The sequence below is a fragment of the Leptopilina heterotoma genome, unplaced genomic scaffold (assembly GCF_015476425.1).
Source record: "Leptopilina heterotoma isolate Lh14 unplaced genomic scaffold, ASM1547642v1 Lhet_14, whole genome shotgun sequence".
NCBI lineage: Eukaryota > Metazoa > Arthropoda > Insecta > Hymenoptera > Figitidae > Leptopilina > Leptopilina heterotoma.
The window spans coordinates 2,569,264-2,593,297 of record NW_025110859.1 but is presented as its reverse complement, the minus strand read 5'-3'; the positions used below and the strand labels follow the sequence as shown (position 1 = coordinate 2,593,297).

Sequence of the window (24,034 nt, the reverse complement as noted above, 5' to 3'; positions counted from 1 at the left end):
AAAACTAAAAAATCCAATTTTGGAAAAATTACAAATAATTCCAGAAATTCAATTATTTTCAAGAGTGATAAAATTCTTCTCATAAAATTCAATTATCTTTCAAATTTAAAAAAAAATTCTCGTCAAAATCCCAATTATCTTTATAGAAAACAAAATTCTTCCCGAAAGTTCAATTATTTTCAAATCAATTTCAAATTCCCAAAAGTATAGTACGCAAACATTTAATTATGTTCATAAATATTGAAAATTTCTCAGGAGTTCAATTATTTACAAATTTTTTATAAATTCCTTCTCAATAATTTAATTATTTTTATAAATAATATAAAACAATGTTTTTATGACTGTCATTTTTAATTATTATAAAAGTTATAGAATTTAAAAAGATTTGAATTTGAAATTTTTGAAATTCTTAATTCCTGTGGAAAAATAATATTGATGAAATATTTATTTAAAAAAAAAAGTTATTGATGTTTTCGAATAGTTTTACAATTGAGGCCTTGGATCCAATAACTCGCCCGACGCTCGAAGGCACGCGCCAATACCAGTCGGGTAGCAGTGAGTGGCCCAGAGGCGCTCACTGCTCACTGACTGGCAGTTGCGCGTTCCTCCAAGCGTCGGGCGAGTTATTGGATCCAAGGCCTCAATTAAAGAAATTCGTAAATAAATGTAGCAGAACATTTTTTTTGAGTAAAATTTTTTCCTTTATTTTTTAAAAATTTAAAAAGTTTCAATTTCATCTTCAATTAAAATTTGTAATTGACAAATAGATCTCATCTAAATTTTTATTGTTTATAGGTGGACAATGTTTTTTCTGACAAATTTTAATATTTAAAATTATAATATGCTTCGAAAAATTAAAAAAAAAAATTAAATTAATAAATAATTTTTTGAATAAATATCAAAATTTTCGAAAAAAATTTAGAAGAAGGATCTCATCTTTTTTATCTTCGTCGTCTTCATCATCATTCGTATAATTCATTTATATTTGTTTCCCTTTCGATTTGCAATCGATCATCGGTCCTGAACATATTACTTCGTCCTACATATTTTCGATACGGTCCATGCCTTTTCGTTGCATAATACAGCATAACGCCGCATTAGAGCAGATTAATGGGTCGTGCCGGCATGACAGATGCGTTAACAAATACCGTCAGATTTTCTCTTTCTCTCTCGATAAATGTACTTTTTCTCTCTTTACCCTGTGTGCATTAATACGCACCTGGTCGAAAAAAATTGAACCAACCGATACAAATTATTCGCAGAAGAAATTTCGGAAATTCCTCTATGTATATAATCTACAGACTATTTATTTTTAAAGTTAAAAATTTTATTTTTATTAAAATTCCTTGTTAATTAACGAAGTAGTAATAAAGTAAAAATCCAATAAAAATTAAATTTCTATTTTTATCTTATAAAAATTGTTTTTACAATACTTGGCTATTGCGGATATTATGACCAGGGTTGCCACGGACCTGGAAAACCTGGGAAACCTGGAATTGTCAGGGAATTTTATAAAGCCTGATACTAAAAACTCAATTTTTTTGTATTTGAGTCGTAAAAATTTCAAGTTCTCAAGTTGACATTATACAACTTTTTGATTTTAAATTTAGTGCTTACAATTGAAATCAATATGGCATTTCTAAATTCTAGTTTCTTTTAGTCAATATCTTCCTTTAAATAATTTTAAAATTAATACATTTTAGGAACCCAAAAATTTTATGAAACAGAAGTTACCAACTTTTATGCAATGAAAATTTTTTCTTTTGATAATTGTTTTTTAATGTAAGAAGCCCTTTAAAAAATTGCAAGTGCATCCATATTAAGAAATAAACTATTGCCAATAGAAAAAAAATTGCTTCTGAAGCGAGGAAATAAAAATTTAGTTGAAATTTCGGGATACTTGGAAAATCCACGACAAAAATAATTTAAAATCACTGATTTCCTTGCCATAGATCATCTTACAATTTTTTTAAATGACTTCTCACATATTAAAATGAATAATTAGTAAAAGAAAAAATTGCTTATGAGCTGAGGAAATAATAATTTTGTTGAAATATATGGTTTTTTGGAAAATCCGTGTAAAAAATAAAAATTACTGATTTCCCCGACTTCGATCTTTTGAAATTTTTTAAAGGGGTTCTAACATTAAAATAAATAATTATCAAAAGAAAAAATTGTCATTGGATAAACGTAGGTAACTTCAGTTTCATAAAATGTTATTAAAATGTTTAAAATACTTGTTTAATTGTGAAAAATTATGAACTAAACTAAATTTTTAAATTTAAAGAGATTTGCTCCTCACCTTTCTTCGGAGCGTATCTTAAATAATCTCACAAATTTTTAATTAAATTTTTGTTATTAATAAAATTAAAAATTAATAACTTATTTTATTAACAATTTACTTGAAGGATTTTATATTTTTTGTCGTAATTAGCTAGAAACATACCAAAACAATTTTATTTTTGGGTCTGGAAAACCTGGAAAAGTCATGGAATTTTAAAATCGATGTTTTGTGGCAACCCTGATGACTTTTTCTACTTTTTTGACTGTTTTTAAATAATGCGACTTTTATCGACTTTTATTAAAAAATTGCGACTTTTTCGACTTTCAGGCATCACACTTGGTCTCCTTTTCCCCTTTTGTCCCCTTATTTCAATTTTATCACCTTTTTGACGATTTGTCACCTTTTTCCCCCTTTTTTTTTTGCTGATTTCTCCCCATTTTCACCTTTTTCTAATCAAAAATAAACAAGCTTTCTTTTTTTGAAATCTTTTTCAGAATGTAATCATAAAATTTAAACACAATGTTATAGAATAAAAATTATAAAGTGGTTCAGTCAACAGAATGCAGACCTCTAGAAAAATAATTAATTAAAATATTATTATTAATATTTTTTTTTTAAATTCTAATACAAAACTTTGTGAATAATAAAATTCTTGTTCAAAATTCAATTATTTTCAAAAATTTTAATAAAATTCTTGGCAAAATTTCAATTATTTGCCTCGAAAATTGTAATTATATCTTTAAAAACTTTATTAAAATTCGTCGAAAGAATTTAATTATTGAAAAGTCTGTTGATGAAATTCTTCATGAGAATTCAATATTAAGAAACATTCAATTGTTCAATATAAATTATTTTTTTTTATTTAAATAATTGAATTCTCGTAGAATTTTCTAATAGAAATTGATTTGAGTGAATTTCAGTTAAAATTTTAAATAATAATTGAATATTAAAAGCATTATAGCGTGAATTTTTAGAAATAATTGAATTTTGAAGAAATTTCAAATTTAAATCTTTGAAAATCTGAATTTTTCATATTTTTAACTAACAATTCTGTACAATTAATTTTTTCAAAAAGTTAATTTTTTATAATAATATTCTCACATATTGTTGAATTTAAAAAAGATTTGAATTTGAATTTTTATATAATAAAAAATTTGAATTATAAATATGCAAGTTGTATAAACAAATAAATTTTTATCCCCTTTTTGAGGAAAAAAATTTCCCTTTTCACCTTTTTTGAGGAAAAAAGGTACCAAAGACAAAATACCATATTTTTTAGTATAAAATGCAACTTATTTCGATTTTTATATTATGAAAAGCATAAATATAAACAAATTTTTGAAAATTAATTTTTGAATAATTTTTCTAATTAAATTTTTGAAATATAAAATTAAAAAGATTTTGAATAATTCAAATTTTGTCAAATTTAATTGAAAATAAATAATTTTTTCAAGTATTTTATTACAATTTATGAAAATTAACTTTTAAAGAATTTGAATTGAAAATTTTGAAAATAATTGAATTCTCAAAAATTTTAATGAATCATCTTCAAGTGTAAATTGAATAAAAGTGAAAATAAGGTTTTAAAAATAATATTTAAATAGTTTTGAAAAAAGTAATTCTCTGAATTATTTAATTTGCAATTTTTTAAAGTTCAATTATTTTCAATATTTTCGATATTTAAACCTTCGAAAATTATTTAGAAATATTTTTAAAATGTTAATTTTTTGAATTTCTTTATTAAAATTTTTTAAAATATTCTACCATATAATAATATCTTTGAATAGAAAATTGGACGGTTTCAATTATTATAAAAATTGAATTTTTGTATTTAAATAATTGAATTCTGAAAGAACATTCGAAAAATTATTGTAGAAAATAATTGAATGTGATGAGAATGTAAAAAGCGAAGGAGAATAATAAAAAGTGAAATAAAATGAAAATAAATAAAAAAAACGAAGGAGATTAATTAAAGACAAACGAAGTAAAAAATAGTAAAATAATTTATAAATAAATACAATAAAAAAATACAAAATACAGAAATGGTAAATAAAAAAATATAAATGTTTAATTGTATTTTAAATTTAATTTTGTCAATAAAGGAATAAAAAAAATAAAAAAAAATAGGAAAAATACTAATAATTATTTAATTTCGTTTAATAAAGAAATAAAAATTGAGGAAAAAATTGAGTCATTAATAAATGAAATGATATGTGAATTTTGAGATTAACTGGAATTATTCACCCCACTTGAAAACCTGCGCGTCGTCGTCTATAATATCATGGGGTTAAAGCGTGTGAAGAAGAGTCTAAAGAAAGTCCCGTATGGGGAAGCTGGTACCTGACCTTAGACTTAGGAGTTTAGATGAGTAAATTCGAGGTTAGGAGGGCTCGAGATCTTTTCAGCCATTTGCTTCTTCTTTTTTCTTTTTTTCCTTTTCATTTTTTTTTTTTTTGCTCTCTTTTTGTCTCCTCGACGACGGTTCCCTTTGGTACAATAGAAAACTTCCCCTCCTCCCTCCCCTCTGGCAGTACATCCCCCGTATTCCATGGGAATGTTTCAGTATATATGAGTTGTGTATCTCGACCTGCGATTTTTTTCCAAACCTTCTTCCTGTCACTTATTAAATAAAAAAAAAATTATATAAGAAAAAAATCCGATCCGGATCTTGGAATTTTTAATTAGATAATTTGTGAAAAAAATATTAAGTATTTGTGTGAAATTATTTATTTACGGGTGTATTCAAGTTAAAATAAAAATAAGGTAATTGAATTGATTTCCTAATAAATATTTTATGTTTAAAAAAGTTATTTTTATATAATTTATCAAAAATGAAGCAATAGGGTAAGAAATTGGAGAAACTAATAGATTAAAGATAAAACGAAAAATAATAATAAATGAGTAATAATTATTGTAATTATACTACTTAGTATTATTACTACTTATTAATTAATTAATTAATTACTAATTAATATATTGATTATTATAATTATTATTATTTTTGTTGCTATTATTATTATTATTCTATAGTTATTTATAATTATAATAATCATTAATAACTATAATTATTATAATTTTGTACTTTAATGAAACTAAAATTACAACTATTTTTTTTCAATGAATCTATTAAGGAAAAAATATTAAATTTTATTTTATTAACGAAGAAAATGTAAATTTTTAATGTGTGTGTGTTAAATAATGGAGAAAATGCGACTTGCGTAAAAATGGCGGAGACGATGTACACACCTCAATCTAAATGGAAGTTTGAACTTCGACGATTATAAAAATTGTTTCATCTTTCTTTCAATTGATTTGCAATTATTCTTTTCTTCACTGCAAAAATTAAAATTATAAATTTAAATAAAGTATTGAAATTAAAATTTTTTTTTTATTTTTTAAAAATAATAATTTATTAAACTGAATTTGAAAATTTATTTTTATAATCAACTTCTAATAGTAATTTTTATAGGGAATTTACAGGGTGGCCACATGTCAGTAAAGTCAGGGGAAAAAATATTTTGTCAGTAAAGTCAGGGAAATGTCAGGAAAAATATTTTTTGGCAGTAAAGTCAGGGAAATGTCAGGGAAAAAAATATTTTGTCAGTAAAGTCAGGGAAATGTCAGGAAAAAAAAAATTTTGTCAGTAAAGTCAGGGAAATGTCAGGAAAAATTTTTTTGTCAGGGCAAAAAGAAATTAAGACGGTCATGCAATACATTTTTTGCTCTAAACAAAAAAATTTTTGTCAGGGAAATTCGTTGTTAAGTCAGTAAAATGTCAGGGAAATGTCAGGGAAATTGATAAAGTCAATCTTGCGGCCACCCTACTGATTTAATAATAAATAAATTAAATAAGAAATTAATAAACCTGGGAATAAATAAATAATAATGAATTAAACAATAAAATAAACTTGGCAATGAATAACCTCAATAATAAATAAATTTAATAAGAAATGAATGTAATAATAAATAAACTTGAGAATAAATAAATATAATGAATAAATTTAACAGAAAAAAGTAAATTTCTTTTATTAATATAATAATAATAATATTAATAGATAATAATAAAATAATATACTAAACAGTTTGTTAAAAAACGTTATATTCGAATTAAGAATAAAAGTGAACTATTTGGATTAAATTGATAATTAAAATTAACTCGCGAATAAATTAGAGTGAGGAATTAATTGAAATTAAATTAGACAGTGCTATTCAATTGGATTTCTTTTCTTTTTTCCACCCCCTCTTTTCTTAATTATCATACATATAGAACTAATGTGACTAAAAATTATTTTTTTTTTGTAATTAAATTCAAATTATGCTCAAGTTTTCCTCCGTCCATTGTTCGATTCAACACATCCCAGAGCAACGTAAAGGGAATCTATCGCAAATTGTCTATTCTAGACTTTCTAGCGAACAATTTCACTCTGTATTTATGTGTAAAAGTTAAATGCAGGTCGAATTGAGAACGGTGGTTCCTAGGAAACTCGATTAAACTCTCCAGAGTATGACATTTCCTGCAGACCATATTGTGCTCTGCAAGAGAGACTCTCGTAAGCATATATATGTATATATCAATTGCGGTTTTTGTTAATAAAACGTGTACTGAAATTATTTATTGCTTTTGAATTCTATTAATGTGGAATTACAGTCTTTTTTAGTGTTTTGAATTTTTTTTTAATAAGATAAACCAAGACTGAATTTTTATTTTTTGAAAATCCTTTTTGACCAGAAAACAATTATTTAAATAAAAATGAAATAACTAAATAATAATAAAATAATGTTTTTATTTACAAATTATTTTCATAAATTATTATTCAATGATTTTCATAAATAAAAACATTTTTTACAGGGATTCAATTATTTTCATAAATACGTAATACAACTCATCACAGACTTTCAATTATTTTTAATTTTTAATACAATTTTAATGAAATTCCTCGAAAAATGTAATTATGCTTAAAAATTTTATTTAAATTCAGCACAGAAATTCAATTACTTGAAAAAATTTTGCTACAATTTATTTATTACAATTAAAGTATTATTTTTAATACATTTTTAATTAAATTTCTTCAAAAAATTGAATTATTTTCATAAATAATGAAATTCTTTGTAACAATAAAATTCTTTTAAAAATAATTTTCATAAAATTCTTCGAAGAAATTTAATTAATTTCGAAAATTTGACAAAATTCAATTCTTTTCAATGTCTACTATTTCAAAAAAATTCAATTATTTAAAAATAAATTTTAATAAAATTCTTCTCAAGAATTCAATTATTTCCAAAAATTATTAGAATTCTTCGCAAAAATGCAATTATGTTAAAAAATTTACAAAAATTCTCGTCAAAATTTCAATTATGTTTATAAAAAATAAAATTCCTCTTCGAAATTCAATTATTTTCAAAACTTTTAATAAAATTCTTGGCAGAATTTCAATTATTTTTAATACAATTTTCATCAAATTTCTCGAAAAATGAAATTATTCTTTAAAATTTTATTAAAATTTGTCAAGAGAATTCAATTATTTAAAAATTGGTTGATAAAATTCTTCATTAAAAATTCAGTTTTAAGAAACATTCAATTGTTTAATAAAATATTTATTTTTATATTTAAATAATTGAATTCTTGTAGAATTTTCTAATAAACATTGATTTACAACATAATGAATTTCAGTTAAAATTTTAGATTATAATTGAATATTGAAAGCATTATAGCGTGGATTTTTTTAAATAATTGAATTTTCAAAAGGTTTCAAATTAAAATCTTTGAAAATTTTAACTTTTCATACTTTTAATTAAGAATTCTGTAGAATTAATTTTTTTTCAAAAAGTTTAATGGAATTTTTTTTTCAATTTTATAAAGTTTTTAATTTCTAATATATTTCATTGAGGAATGTCAGAATAATCGAAATTTCATAAAATTAGATTGTAAACAAAAGAATTTGAAAGAATCTCAAAAAACTTTTTCAAATTTTATTTGAAATTCTAAAGAATTTAAATTTTTGCAAAAGTTTTCAAAATTCAAATAATTCTGAAATTAGTTTAATTTTTTAATATGTATATTTAATAAATTATTAAAAATAATGAATGTATCGAGGAATTTTAGTTAAAAATACTAAAAAAAATTTGAATTTTGGAGAAGTTTCAAATAATTGCAAAAATTCAATTATTTTGAAAAATAATAAAATTCTTCACAGAAATTCAATTATATTCAAAAAATTTAAAGAAATTCTCGTCAAAATTTCAATTCTCTTTATAAATAATAAAATTCTTTTTCAAAGTTCAATTATTTTCAAAAAATTTAATAAAATTCTTGTCAGAATTTCAATTATTTGCCTCGAAAAATGTAATTATTTTCAAAAATTTTATTAAAATTCGTCGAAAGAATTTAATTATTTAAAAGTTTGTTGATGAAATTCTTTATGAGAATTCAATATTAAGAAAAATTCAATTATTTAATATAAATTATTTTTTTTTATTTAAATAATTGAATTCTCGTAGAAATTGATTTAAGTGAATTTCAGTTAGAATTTTAAATAATAATTGAATATTAAAAGCATTATAAATATTGTTCAGAATGATAAATACTTCAAAAATCCTTTTGACTTGAAAACAATTATTTAAATACAAATGAAAGAACTAAATAAATAATTTTAATAATAAAATATTGTTACTGACAAAATAATGACAATAAAATATTGTTGATAACAAAATAATAATAAGGAAATATTGTTAATAATAATAAATAAATTGGAAAATAAAAATAGTAAAAATTAGGGAATAAAAATAAATAAGATTACAAATAATGGAATATAAGGATAATTAAGTTATGACCGGGTTTCCATCCGAAATAGTCCTTAGTCCCGCCCCAAGATTCAATTAGATTTTTGTAAATGCACCCAAATAAGAGGGTCAAAAATTTTTCGGAAAATAATCAATGAACCCCTCCCTCTCTCTCTCTTTTCTCGAAAGTCGAGACCACACACACACACACCGAAAGATGATCAATTACAACGTAAGCGGGGAAGGTTTTTCTACGTTCTATTTTTCCCACAACCCTGAAGAGAAAATGATGTCGAAACTACGACCGAAAAGATGGATTTTAGTTTTAGTAGCCCAGTAGACTATATAGACTCGAGTTTTTCACGCACTACGCAGTTAGATTGTAGATCGCATGAGCAACAACGCACAACGCAACGCAGAAAAAGAGAGAGAGAGCGTTTACGCAAATGGCGTGTGTTATATCCTGCTGGGGAATACATAGTATACAGAATGGCAGGCAGCAGAGAGTGCTCTCTCAGCAACGATGAGAGAAGTTTTCAGGCAAAGCGAAACCCGAACAAACTATGGCGGCCATGTTTGCGCGGGTGTCGTAGGCGTGGCGGGCGGTAACAACTTAAAGCCCATTCTCCAACAACTTGGGAGAAAGTCTTACCCCCCACCAAAAATCGTTGAGCCTAAAGGTGGGGAGCCGAGGAGCATTTCTCGTTGGCAGTGCCACCTCTCTCCTCGCCACTTGCTTCCCCTCCATTCTCGACAATCATTGGAAGAGCGATAGTCCTCTCTCTCTCTTTTTCTCTCTTGTATTCCACCTTTCTCTCTCTTTCTCTCTTGTGCTCTCTCTCTTGTATTCCAACTCTCTCGTATGGGAATGAAGTTAAAGAGAGAGAGAGAGAGTTTTTTCCATATACATGTGAGTGTGTGTGATTTTCTTCCCCTCACGATCTTCCCGCCCTTGCCCCCATCCCCCTTTTATACCACACGACATACTTCCCGACCATTTTCGGTAAACCAATTTTTTTTTCTGCCCAAATGTTACACTACTACGCCGGAAATTATCGATTCGCCTACTTTTCCTTTTTAGCAATTGTTTCCTATGCATCGTCCTTTAAATTGCTTGTACATTGCTCTATTCAATTTTGCCCCTTTTTTCCTCCAATTTCAGCCGATTTGGTTAATTTCACCAAATTCGTGTCTCAATCCGATCGGGTCGGGTCAAAAATAAACAATAAGTTATTTCTTATTTTTAAATTATAATATAATAAGTTATTTTTTTTCAATTTTTTGAAAACCTGGAAATGTCAGGGAATTTTATAAACCTCGAAAAAACCTGGAAAACTGTTGTTTTCTAAAGTTATTATGTTTATTCTTGAAATCCAATTTCACTTAAATATTTCAAAACTAATTCAATTTTAAAAGAATTGCATTTACAATTTTCATAAGTAGATGAACTTTCAAAAGATTTTAACTTAAAATTTGGTAAAATTTCAATTTTAAATGAATTTAATTAGAAATATAAAGAAACGTAGATTTAAAAAAAAATTTTAAAACTAAAATTTTTCTGAAATTAGTTAAATTTTTGAATATACAATTTAATTGATTATTAAAAATAATGGATTTATAGAAGAATTTTAGTTAAAAACACGAAAACAAATTGAATTTTGAAGCAATTACAAACGATTGCAGAAATTTAATTATTTTCAAAAATTCTAATAAAATTCTTGTCAAAATTTCAATAATTTTCAAAAAATTTTCTCAATTCAATGATTTTTAATATCTACTATACTTTAATAAAAATTCAATTAGTTAAAAAAAATTTTAATAAAATTCTACACAAACATTTCATTATTTTCATAAATAATAAAAATTTCACAGGAATTCAATTATTTACAAAATATTTTCATATTTTATTCAATTATTTTCATGAATAATAATATTTTTTACAGAGATTCAATTATTTTCATAAATAATAAAACTCAATGCTAAATTTAAATTATTTTTAATACAATTTTAATGGAATTCCTCGAAAAAAGTTATTATTCTTAAAAATTTTAGTAAAATTGATCAAAGAAATTTAATTATTATAATAACCTTTGCCATATTTATTTATTAGAATTTCAGTATTATTTTCAATAGATTTCTAAATAAATTTCTTTAAAGAATAAAATTATTTTCAAAAATTTTAATACAAATAATTGCGTAACAAATTCAATTTTTTCAAAATAATTATAATAAACATCTTTAAAAATTTACAAAAATTCTCGTCAAAATTTCAATTATCTTTATAAAAAATAAAATTCCGCTTCGAAATTCAATTATTTTCAAAACTTTTAATAAAATTCTTGTCAAAATTTCAATTATTTTTAATACAATTTTCATTAAATTTCTCGAATAATGCAATTATTCTAAAAATTTTATTAAAATTCGTCAAGAGAATTAAATTATTTAAAAATTTTGTTGGTAAAATTCTTTATGAAAATTTAATATATTAAGAAACATTTAATTATTTAATAAAATATTTATTTTTGTAGTTAAATAATTGAATTCTCGTAGAATTTTGTAAAAAATATTGATTTAAAAATGAATTTCAGTTTAAATTTTAGATTATAATTGAATATTGAATAATAAATAAATAAATAAATAATTGAATTTTCAAAAGGTTTCAAATTAAAATCTTTGGAAATTTCAACTTTTTATACTTTTAATTAAGAATTCTGTAGAATTAATTTTTTTTCAAAAAATTTAATGGAATTTTTTTTTTTGAATTATTTAAAGTTTTTAATTTTTAATATATTTAATTGAAGAATGTCAGAATAATAAAAATTTCCTAAAATTAAATTGTGAACAAAAGAATTTGAAAATTCACAAAGAACTTTTTCATAAAAATTATTAAAAATAATTGTCCTTAAAGAAGAATTTTAGTTGAAAATCCTAGAAATGAATAATCGTTAATGATGAAAATAATTTTTGAAGAAGTTAAAGTAACAAAGTAGTAAGTTTTAATTATTGTAAAACATGAAGAAAGCGAATATGTTAATGAATTTCAAATTTTTGAATATCTTAAATGAAATGTCAAGAAAAAAATTTTTTGTCACGGAAAATAAGAAAATTAAGAATTTTGCCATCTTATTTAAAAAAATCGCGATTTTTTCGACTTTTCTTCCAAACACTGCAACAAAATACAACAATTTTCAGTAAAAAAAAAGTGCAACTTATTTTGATTCTATAATGCGAAAAATAATTTTCATTATTCAAATTGGTAAATTTTTTTACTAATTCAAATGTTAAGAGTATTTTAACATTGTCAAGTAAACTTATATTGTTATTGTGCCATTAGGCTCGCTATTAGGTGAACATAAACCTATAAATAAATAAATAAACCCAAGAGAAGAGTTATTTCAAAAATTGTCCCAAAAAAATTGTTTTTTTAATTTGGAGTAATATATACAGTTTTATTAATTTTTGATTAATTGCTTACTTTAAATTGTCTTTTTAGAAAGAAAGAACAATATAACTGCATATACGTACATATAATAATATGAGGAAACATTCAACCTGTTGTGGTCATTTGTAGGTCCAGTTTTATGGTTGCCATAGAAATGACCTCAAGTGCCATCTGTTTAAATAGAAGAGCCTTGACAAGCGCACACAACAGGTTGAGTATTTCATTATATAGGTTTCAAGTTAAATTTAGTTCTATTTTGCACAACGGCTTCCTATGGGGAATTATTTTATAGTTAAAATGTGCAAATTCTATTATCGTCACTTTATATTGAACTATATAAAAGGCAAAATTTCATATGATGTTTGACAATAAATAGCAAATTCAAAACTAAAATGTGAACTACTATATATAAAAAGTGAATTATATTTTTATAATATATTATATTGACAAAGTAAATTATACTTATTTTATTGACGAAAATTCGAAATTAATTTGTTGCTCTTGGATACTTTTATTAATCAATGTTTATTTATTTATTAATTTAATTTTCTGTTCTTTAAAAGTCATTTATGTATCAAAAATATAAATAAAAATAAATAAAATAGAAATATAAATAAACATTTTAAGTGGAAAATATTGTAATTAATGTTTATTGTTATCTTTTATTTTACAGACAAATGGTTGGAAGGATCTTGCTGGAGTACTTTAAATCTGCAGTTGAATCAAATAGCGAATTGAATTTCGATGAAGTTTTTAATACAGTCAACCAGATCATCAGTGATCCAGGTAAAATATTTCAAAGATATTAAATTTTCAAATATTTAATTAAAATACACATTTATGTAAAATTGCAATTTATTTCACTGGAATTTCCCTTTTTAATCCATTAACTGTTTTCTATTTCGTTAATAATTAAATAGAATTCGAAATAAAAAATGAAAAATGGAAATAGGCAAATTAGAAAGTGAAATAGATAAGTTATTAATTAATTAATTAATTAATCAATTAATTAATCAATTAATTGCAAATTGATAAAGAAAAATATGGTATTTGGTATAAAATTTAATTAAGACATTAAGATGCACCTATTTTGCACAATTCTTTTTGAATTTTTTGCACATTAAAGTTCACAGTTTTTAGTTTAGAATTCTTGTTATTATATTATATATAATAATTATATGTTGTTATTATCATTAATAATTACTATTTAATAAAATAATAGTTTATTAATAATAATAAATACATTAATAATAATTTATTATTATATATTACTTTTTCAATAATGTAGCAAAAAAGCAAAAAAAATGTTTGTTATTTATGATACATTGCAACATTACATTCATTGCATAATTAAAATTTTTCACTCTACTCCAAAAGAAAAGGAAAATGAAGAGTGTAATTTTCACCACCTTTCTTTTCTGCACTAGACTATTAATATTTTTCCACATAAAAACTAAAATACATTTTGGGAAAAATTTGAAAAAAAAATTGAAGCACCTTTAATATTTTCCTACACCCCCCCATTTTTACTATGAATTTAAGGCTTACTACACAATTTCAGCTTTTTAATAGACTCTCCAAATTTGAATTAGTAAAATCTTACTAATTATTAGTAGAATTCTACTAATAATTATCAGAATTGACTAATAGTCAAATTAATTAATTAATAATAGTAAAAAAATAGTCAGAATTAATTTACTGAAAATTAGTAGAAATTTACTAATTCAATTAATAAAAATTCTATTAATTTAAATTTAGAGAGTACCTTTCAAGCAATCTACAATTTTTTCGCTTTTTAATTAACATTTTTTGCGAATAAAAAAAAAATGATAAAAACAAAAAAGCAATAAAAGAAACTAACAAATTTTAATATTTTATTGTTGTTATTCTTATTATTATTATTATTATTAAAAATAATGTGTAAAAGGATTGAAAAATCGCCCAACTGAGTCAAATCCTGATTTACACACATTATATATATGTATATATTTTATTCACACGGGAAATTATAATTATATTGACATTATTGACAATAGATTTTTTTAATAGAAAGTGCATGTAATTAGGATAAATAACGCACCTGAAAAAATTAATAATATCAAAACTAGACAAAAAAAATGTGTTTGCTTTGCACGAGTAAATAATAATTAATGCTTTTTAGCCCTCTTTTCATCATATATAGAAATAGTTTTTTTTCCATCTCTTACACTATAATTATAATACATACATATAGTTTTGAATACCATAATTAGTTGTTTTCTTTTATAATTAGATATCTTGCTTTAATAATGTTTTATATTATTTATATTCATTATATTTATAATAATGTTCTGTTAGTTATTAATCGTATTTGAATTAATTATTATTTGAATTATTAATTATTAATAATATTTGAATTTGGGTCAATTGTTAGTAATATTTGAATTTGAATCAATTATTAATATATGAATTTGGATCAATTATTAATATTTGAATTTTGATCAATTATTAATTTAATAGGAAAAAAATTTTTACCTGAAACAACAAAACTTACTAATTCAAAAGCAAAAAGTCAGTCACTAATTAAAATTTAGAGAATTAGCATTTGAAATAATTATTAATAATATTTGAATTAATTACTAACTTCGTAATATTGTAAGAAAATATTAATTAGTATTTAAATCAATTATTAATAACAATTGAGTCGTGAAATATTTTTTTTTTATAGGTTAATAATTATTTTAATTCTGTTGAATTAATAATTTCAGTGTCACTTCAATAATTTATCATTTTGATAATCATTTATTATTATAAACATTTTATTAATATCATAAACATTTATTATTTTGATAAAGAAACATTTTTTCTTTTAATTAAATTCGATTTAATTCGATTCGCACTTTTTGATAGAAAATACTTAGCTTCTTTTCTATAATCAATTTACTACTTAAATAAATAAATAAAATCAGAATTTTGTATTTATAATTAGAAAAATTTCGTTTTACTAATTATTATATAAATATTGTTTTTTCCTTAAATATTTAATTAGTAATATTAGAAAAAAAAATTGATAGATTTAATGAGAATTGCAATGCAGTCGAAAAATGCATTTTGAAAAAACTTCCAAATCTTTAATTCAGTAAAAAAATAATTTATTCATTCATTAGAAAAAAATTAATTTTGTTTCAAAAATAATGTTTCAAAAATGTTTTAAAAAAATTATGTTTGAAAAATAATTGTTTAAAAAAAAATTAATTATATTCAAAAAGTAGTTTTAAATATTCCCTGTAAGGTTAAAAGACTAAAAAGAGACGAAGTTGAAATTTTTTTTTAGTCTCAAAAAAACCGGAAGGATTCACAAAAAAAATTTTTTTTAATTTGAGGAAAACAAGGAAAGACGATACAAACCACTTAAAATTAAAAATAGAGACTCAGTTCCTTTTAAGGCAATAACACAGGGAATGCAGCTGGTTGGTAAAAAAGAGAGGGGAGAGGTGACGAAAGACTGTTCTGCACTTCCGGTGGGGCACGTGCTCAGCTGGAAGTCATCGATGGCTTAAAAAAAAAAAAAATAATAATGCGAGAGAGTAGAGATGAAAATAAGGAGGATAAGGAGACGAAGAAGAAAGCTCGACGTACCAGAATATTTATATATCTATGTATTTAAAGACAGAGAAAGGAAAAAAATAGGGAGGAGAAGAAATGTCGAGACCCCCATAGGATCGTGACCATTAACCCCTTGGTATTTTTTTTTTATTTTCTAACATTTTTTTCTTGCCTCTCCAAGAATTGAACAAGAGGCGAGGAATATGGAATAACTCTTTTTTTTCTTCTTCTCCCAACTCAGCTTTTTTCCCGTTACTCTATTTTTTTTCTCTCCATCGTCTTTATTTTTCTTTTCTTTTCCTTTTTTTTTTTTTTGCGAAAAAAAGGAAGCAGCAAGCCCATTTCTTTCGCAGTAAACGAAGAAACGTGAAAAAGTTTCCTTATTCGAGCAATACTCGTACTTCAATGTCCCAAAGGATCCAGGAGAAATATTAGACACTCTATTGGTTTTGCGGAATTAAAAAATAAATGAAAAGACTACAGAAAATATGCTACGTTTGTTGTAAAAAAAAAGAGAGAGAGAGAGAAGGATAAAATTGCTTTTATAGAGTTTAAGAAAAAATTTCACTAAATATTTTTTTTGCACGAAAACAAATTCGATGAATCGAAAAAATCGCTGGAAAAAAGGAAAAATTATTATTATTAATAACCAATGGCTTCAGAAAAAAAAGAAAGAAAAAAGTCACGGGAAAGAAAAATATGGAAAAAGGCAAAAATTTTAATAAAAAATTACAATTTTGTCTTAAATTTTTCTTTCCTTTCTTTATTTTCTTTCTTTTTTATTTTCTCTTTATTTTTTTTCTTTATTTTCCTTTTTTATGATCCTATAGTTCTGAACGTTCGAATGAACATAATTTAATTATTTTCTTCTTTAATTTAAATATTTATTACAATAATTTTTTGTCGATATAAAATAAATTAATTATAAAGTTTCTAAGTGTAAAATTTAAGTTTTTAATTTTTATTGCAAACAATAAATTATAAAAACATTTCTAATAAAAAGTGTTTCGTTCATTTGAACGTTCAAAACTTGTGGATCATCCTTTTTTTATTTTTTCTTTATTTTCTTTTTTTCATTCTTTTATTCTTTTCTTTCATTACTTTCTTTTCTTTTCCTTTTTTTCAAAAATCAATTAGATAATTTAAAATATAAACAAAACAATTTTTTCAGATTTTCTCTACATTCTCCTTTTTTAAAAAGGAGAATTTATGAATGTCTCCCTTTAATGAAATTTTCGATTGCATTTTATTTTGTTTACTTTTTTTATTATTTTGATGGTTATATTTTTAGAGCAACATCCGCAACAGCTTCTTGACTTTTTAAAACACGTGGTGTATGTCTTGTGATGTTTTTGATGGGGGGTCGAAAAGGAGGAAAAATTAAGGGGCACGCGACACGCCAGAAATTTTTTTCCCCAGTCACGTACTTTCCTTATATTTTTAGCATCATTCCGGAAGGAAGAAATTATCTCATTTCCTGTCTACTTATAGTCAAATAGTCCACTGAATCGACAAATGTTTCGTTAATTAGACAAAACTCGCGCTTTAAAAGCAAAAGAGAAAAAGAAATTTATTTTTAGAATATAATATATAATCGTTTCTTTAAATATCAAATTACTAAATTCATTAAAATTAGCAAATAAACACCTATTTATTATTTTTTTAAATCAGTAAATAAATAAATTAATAATTAGTTCAAATTTTTCCAGAATTATTATTAAATTAATTCTCCAAAAAATAATTTTTCTATTCTATTTACATTTATAATAATTTGGAAAATTAATTTTTCACTATATTGCAATTGGAATAATTGAAAGAAAATTAATTTGAGTTTGTTTCTTTTGTTTGATATTTAATGTAAAATCATTGTTAAATAGGCGAGTCAATAATTTATATATATAAGAGAGAACGCGCGACATTTGTGGGCAAGGGAAATAAATCAGAGTAAAAAATGAATTATGGATTTTTTTCACGATATATCCTTTCTAAAAAGATTGTTCAGAATGGATGAGTAATGAATCAGGAGTAATAAATAAGGGTGGTTAGAGTGAAAAAAGACGGCACGTGCTGGGATAAAATAGAGGAAAAAAAAATATTTCGATCCTGACCCAGTCTAACCCCGCAGTTAGGACCCTTTTTCTCTCTCTCTCTCTCCCGAAAATAAAATTGTTGGAGCGACTCTCCTCTTTTTTTGAGGTAGATCAAAAACATATTTATTTTTTTTTCTAATTCTAATTAAATTAAGAATTATTCTATAAGAGGAATAGTTTTCAATTTGGATAATAATAAATTCAAGTATTTTCAATTTTGTTAATTACAATTTGAAATGTTTTCAATTCTGTTTATTCCAAATTCAAGTATTTTCAATTCTGTTAATTAAAAACTCAAGTATTTTCAATTTTTTTTTTATTACAAATTCAATTATTTTCAATTCTGTTAATTATAAATTGAAATACATATTTTCAATTATGTTAATTCTAAATTAAAGTCTTTTCAATTTTGTTAATTTATAAATTGATATATTTTCAATTCTGTTAATTAAAAAATACAAGAATTTTCCATTTTGTTAATTAAAAACTGAATTACTTTCAATTTTGCTAATTGCAAATTAAAATATTTTCAATTTTGTTAATTAAAAATTGAAATATTTTCGAATTTTTTAATTACAAATTGAAATATTTTCAATTTTGTTAATTATAAATTCATATATTTTCAATTCTGTTTTGTTAATTTTATTAATTATAATTTGAAGTATTTTCAATTTTATTCATTACAAGTCGTAGTATTTTCAATTTTTTTAACAATGATAGGAATATTTTTCAATTCTATTAATTATAAATAAAATTTTCAATTACATTATTTATAAATCAAATAATTAATAAAAAGCAGAATTTTAAATCTTTTTATAATATTTTTATGTTATTATACTCACTGGAAGAAATTTATTTTATTCAAATAAACGATTAATTGTGTAATTATCAAATAAATATTTACTTGAATCAAATAATTATATTTTATATTCAAATAAATTGTATTCAAATCAAATACCATTTAATCGACTAAAATAATAATTATTTGATAAAAACAAATATTTATTTCATAATTGACAAGTATTTATTCAAATAATTTTTTCAAGGAATATAAATATATATTTTTATAAATAAATAATATTAAATTGAACAATAAATAAATTTAATTGAATGCAACTAGAAAATAATGTAATAATTTCGAAAAATTTTTCTTTATTAAATGTTTGATTAATAATTAATGGATTTGAAAATTATTTAATTAATTAATAATTATATTCTTTCTTTTAGTGAATTTATTTTCAAACTTTGTTTAATTTTGAATAATTAATTAAAAATTAAGATAATTGAAAACACAGTAGGAAATAATTAAATAATAAAAATAGACGATGTACATCTCCTAATTTTTGGAGCATTAAAAATTAATATTATTTAAAAATTGAAAATAATTTAAAACAATTTAAAAAATAATGAGATACATAATAAAATTAAATAATTTTAAAAAATTGAATAATAAAATTAAATAATTGAAAAATGGAATAATAAATTTAAATAATTGAAAAAATTGCAAATAATAATGTTAAATAATGGAAAATGGTACAATAAAATTATATCATTGAAAAAATGGAATAATAAAGTTAAATAATTGAAAAAATGGAATAGTAATAATAAAATTTAATAATTTAAAAAATGGAATAATAAATTCAATAATTAAGAAAATTTGAATAATAACATTAAATAATTGAAAAAGTGGAATAATAAAATTAGTGAATTGAAAAAGTTGAATAATAAAATAAAATTTTAAAAATTGAAAAATAAAATAAAATTTAAAAAATTTATTAATAAAATTAAATTGAAAAATTCTAAGCATTAAAATAAAATAATTGAAAACACGAGAAGAAATTTAGTTTTTCTTTTGACGAATTTTTGAAAAGGGGGAGAGTATATATTATTTGAAGAGGCTAAAAATATTGAAAGTTAATATTTTCCGGATTTCCTTGAAAAATTTTAATCCATCGAGCAGATGACGAGGGGCACGTGCTTCGGAAAAGAACATTTTGGCAGCTTGTCTCTCTACTATATACTTTTACCGCCCGTTTTCCTTTTCATTAAGGACCGGTTTTTTCTCTCTCCCTCTCTCTCTCTCTTTTCCACCCTCGGGCCCCGTCAACTGACATCCCTCATTTTCCTCATTCAAAAAAGGAAAAAAGAAGAGTGGGGATCGACTTTCGGCTCTTCCCGCCAAAGAAAAACCTCTCTCAAGCCCCTAAAATCGAATGACGGTGGTGTGTCAGCCTAAACTAAAACCCAAAAATCCAACCAGTCGCTCCCACACTTTCTTTCGGTTTACATCGCGATCGATTTTCTTCTTCTCTGTGTTAGTGGTCTTTTTTATTTTTCTTCTTTGGAAAAGAAAATGAAATTTTTCTTCTTTTACAAAATTTTACGTGTACTTCTGCATTGGAGAATTTTTATCAGAAATTATTGTATCAAGTGATTTTTTGGACAATTTTCGTAAGTTTTCGTTTTGTGTGTTTTTTTGGGGGATTTTGGTATTTTTCTGTAAAGTATAATTTTTTTATAGTCATATTTTTTACATACTTACTTTTTTTATTTATTTTATAATGTTCATGATTTTTCCATCTCGATTTTTTTATACGATATTTTTTATTTTTCCTAAAATTTTTGCCACCAGGTTCTTTTATTTTCCGAGTGAAAAAGCGTTGAATATTTTTTCGATCTTCGAGCATTTTTTTGTATTGAACTTTTTTTTCTATTTAAAAACTTTTTTCATTATTGTTAACAAAATATATATATTTTTTAATTTTCCCGGAATTATTCGTGAAACTATTTATTTTTCAGTTTCTTTTTTTTTTTTTAAATTAACAGGTAAAGAGTTATTTACTCTCAATTTTCGAATATAATATTTTGAGAATATTTTTATTATAATTTTTATTAATATTTTTTATGTAAACAATATTTAGAAATTAATTTTTTGTCTAAAAATTTTTTATTTAATTCTTACAATGTCAAAATTCAATTTTCTTTATTTCTTTAATAGTTCTTTTTCTATTGGGAAATTTTCCAATTTTTTGTTAATTTCAATTTTCTGACTGATTTTTAAATAATATTTCTAATCCATTTGAAAAAATATTTTTTCTATTTTTAATTTAATTGAAAAGAGATTTTAATTTAATTCAATTCAAAGAAATTTTTATTTTCTTTTTACTTTCTTTGAGCGAATCTGGTTTTTAGTTGACTTGGAAAAAGTTATTTTCTATTCAAGTTTTTACGATTTTTAAAATTCCAACTGTCGCATTTTTTTCATTTGAATTTAAAAAAATCTTATTTATTTATAAACGAGAATTAATTTCAATTACATTTTTTTTTTAATTTTTTATTTCAAATTAATTCAATTAAAAAAAATTTATTTTAATTTAATTTTTAAATAAATTAATTTCAATTTAATATTAAAAAAATAAATTCCAATTTCATTTAAAAAAAAAAATTAATTTCAATTCAATTTAATTTTAATAACAAATTTTATATAAAATTGACAAAATTTTGTATTTTGAAGGAAATTTATTTTTGAAGGAAGAGAAAAATATTTGGAATATATTCTTCCAACTAGAATTTCGAATGTGAAATTTTCTTTTCGAAAGCGTTCAATATTTTTCCTAATGACTGGGATGCGAATACCTTTTCCTTTTTGGGGTTTAGAAATATTTTGGGTAAAAGGGAAAGGTGCGAGTTTTCCCCCCTCCCTCTAATCTGCGAGAAGAAGAAGAAGCCTAGCGGTGCTTCTTTTCAATGAAATTTTCGAAACCTTCCTTGGCACCCTCCGTCTTCAACTTCTTCATTTTCTTCATTTTCGTTGAGAAACACATCTCACTGCCAACAGGTTTCATTCCTTTTGAGAATAGAAAACCCATCCTCATAGATAATAGCCTCTCTTTTCCTTAGTTCCTGGAATGAAATAGATTAAAGAAAAAGAAAAAAAGGAACGCATGACGGCATGACTTAGTTTTATGAATTTTTTTTTTTATTTCTTCAAAGAATTCTGTCGGGAATCTTTCGAAAATATTCGACTTTCATATTATTTAACTTAATGAAATTGAACAATTAAATAATTATAAACATAATAATTAATTATTTATTTAAATTTTTTATTGTTTATTATTATTCATTATTATTTTTTTTTCTATAAGAAATAGTAAAAAATAAATATTTTTTATTTATATATAAAAAAAAATAGTAGAGAAAATAAAAATGTTTTTTTTTAATTTCTATAAAAAATATTAGAAGAACAATAAAAATATTTTTATTTTTTCCATTTTTGAAAACAAAACGACGAGAAGGATTTTTATTTTGCGAGCTCGCAAGTTTTCTTAACTTTTTCTTCGCGCGCGCGGTTGTTTTCCAATTTTTATTCTTTTTATCAATGCATATAACGGGAAAATTGCTGAGGAATTCGAAAAGTTTTCTTCTCCATCTGAGATCAATAGCATCTTGACGAAAGAAGTTCACTCATGTACATTCATGTGGAAATCTCGTATGGTCGCTTGATGGTTTTTGCGCTATATCGCAAAATAAAAATAATAATAAAGAAAAAATAAAGATGAGGTGTTCCTACACACTCAAAGTTCACTGAACAGACAAAATAATTCCTATATAAAACTTGCCTTCAGGCTACCACATAAAATATCATTTTTGAACTCAGAAAAAGGGGTTACATTTTATCTCGTGTGTAAATATTGTAAATAATTTCATTCCCCCCTCCCCCTTAAAAAATCGATTGAATTTTCCATTTCAGTGAAAGTGATTTTATTATTTTCATTGCTGCAGAGAAATTCCCTCGTAGATCCAAATATTTTCGGGTAAAGAAAATTCGAATTTGTTTTAATTAATAAATTTTTAGTTAATAAAATTATTATTTTCATTTTTGTTCATAATTTTTTTTCTATTTTCTATTAATTATTAATTAATAACAAATTTAAAAAAACCCATTTTATGAATAAAATTGTTTTTTTTCAAACGATCGTATTTTGAAATGGAACATTTTTTTGCAAAAGTAGAAAATACAAAAAAAAAAATGAATATTCTAATTTGAAATCCTAACGATTTTTTTCCCTTCGGTGTAAAAATAATATTTTATTAGTCAATTATTGGCAGAGGGGGGACGGGAATTCTGTCACCGATGCAGCTAATGGTTTTCAAACGAGAGACGAAAAAAAAAATAGAAAATAAATGCTGCATTGGAATTTTTCTTTTTTTTTTTTTTTTGAAATTATAGTTTTGAGTTTGAAAAAGAAATGAAATTAAACAACTTCCGTTTTTATTTTCAGAACCATCAATTAGGTTGGACTTAGTTGAACAGCTTCCACATGTGGCGATAATATGCCATGAAACGCCCCACCTTTTTGGGGACGCATTATCCTGCTACATCATTGAGATCATTCTCAAATATCTCCGTGACACGGATAATCAGGTATAATCCATTTAATCATTATATTTATATGCATAGAGGAAAATTATATTTTTATTTCTAACTTTTAATTTAATTTAATAGTAAAATCATTTTTCTTTTCACTTTTTCATATTTGAAAAGAGAAAAAAACGGAAAAATGGGTAAAATTAGAAATTAAAAGTATTCAATGAATAAAGGAAAAAATATTTAAAGTATGGGAGAAAAAATTATAAATATTTAAACTATGAAAGAAAAAATTAAAAATATTCAGAGCATAAGCGGGAAACCTTAAAATATTCAAAGTATAAACGAAAAAGTTAAAAATAAATAGAAATAAAAATAGAGAAGTGTAAAATAGAAAAGTAAAAATATTTAAAATGTAAAAGAAAAATTATAAATATTCAAATTATAAAAGAAAAAATTAAAAATATTCAAAATATAAAAGAAAA

The 24,034-nt window shown here is 23.0% G+C and overlaps 1 protein-coding gene across 8 annotated transcripts in view; it reads left to right on the top strand.

Annotated features, from left to right (window-relative positions):
- LOC122497978 (serine/threonine-protein phosphatase 4 regulatory subunit 1-like) overlaps window positions 1-24,034 on the top strand; it is a 595,496-nt gene that overhangs the window by 556,607 nt on the left and 14,855 nt on the right. For all 8 annotated transcript variants that reach the window (XM_043605432.1, XM_043605431.1, XM_043605433.1 and 5 more), the window contains 2 exons: window positions 13,180-13,292; window positions 23,464-23,606. In XM_043605432.1, coding sequence (XP_043461367.1) covers window positions 13,180-13,292; window positions 23,464-23,606 — 256 coding nt within the window. The remainder of the gene's footprint in view (window positions 1-13,179; window positions 13,293-23,463; window positions 23,607-24,034) is intronic.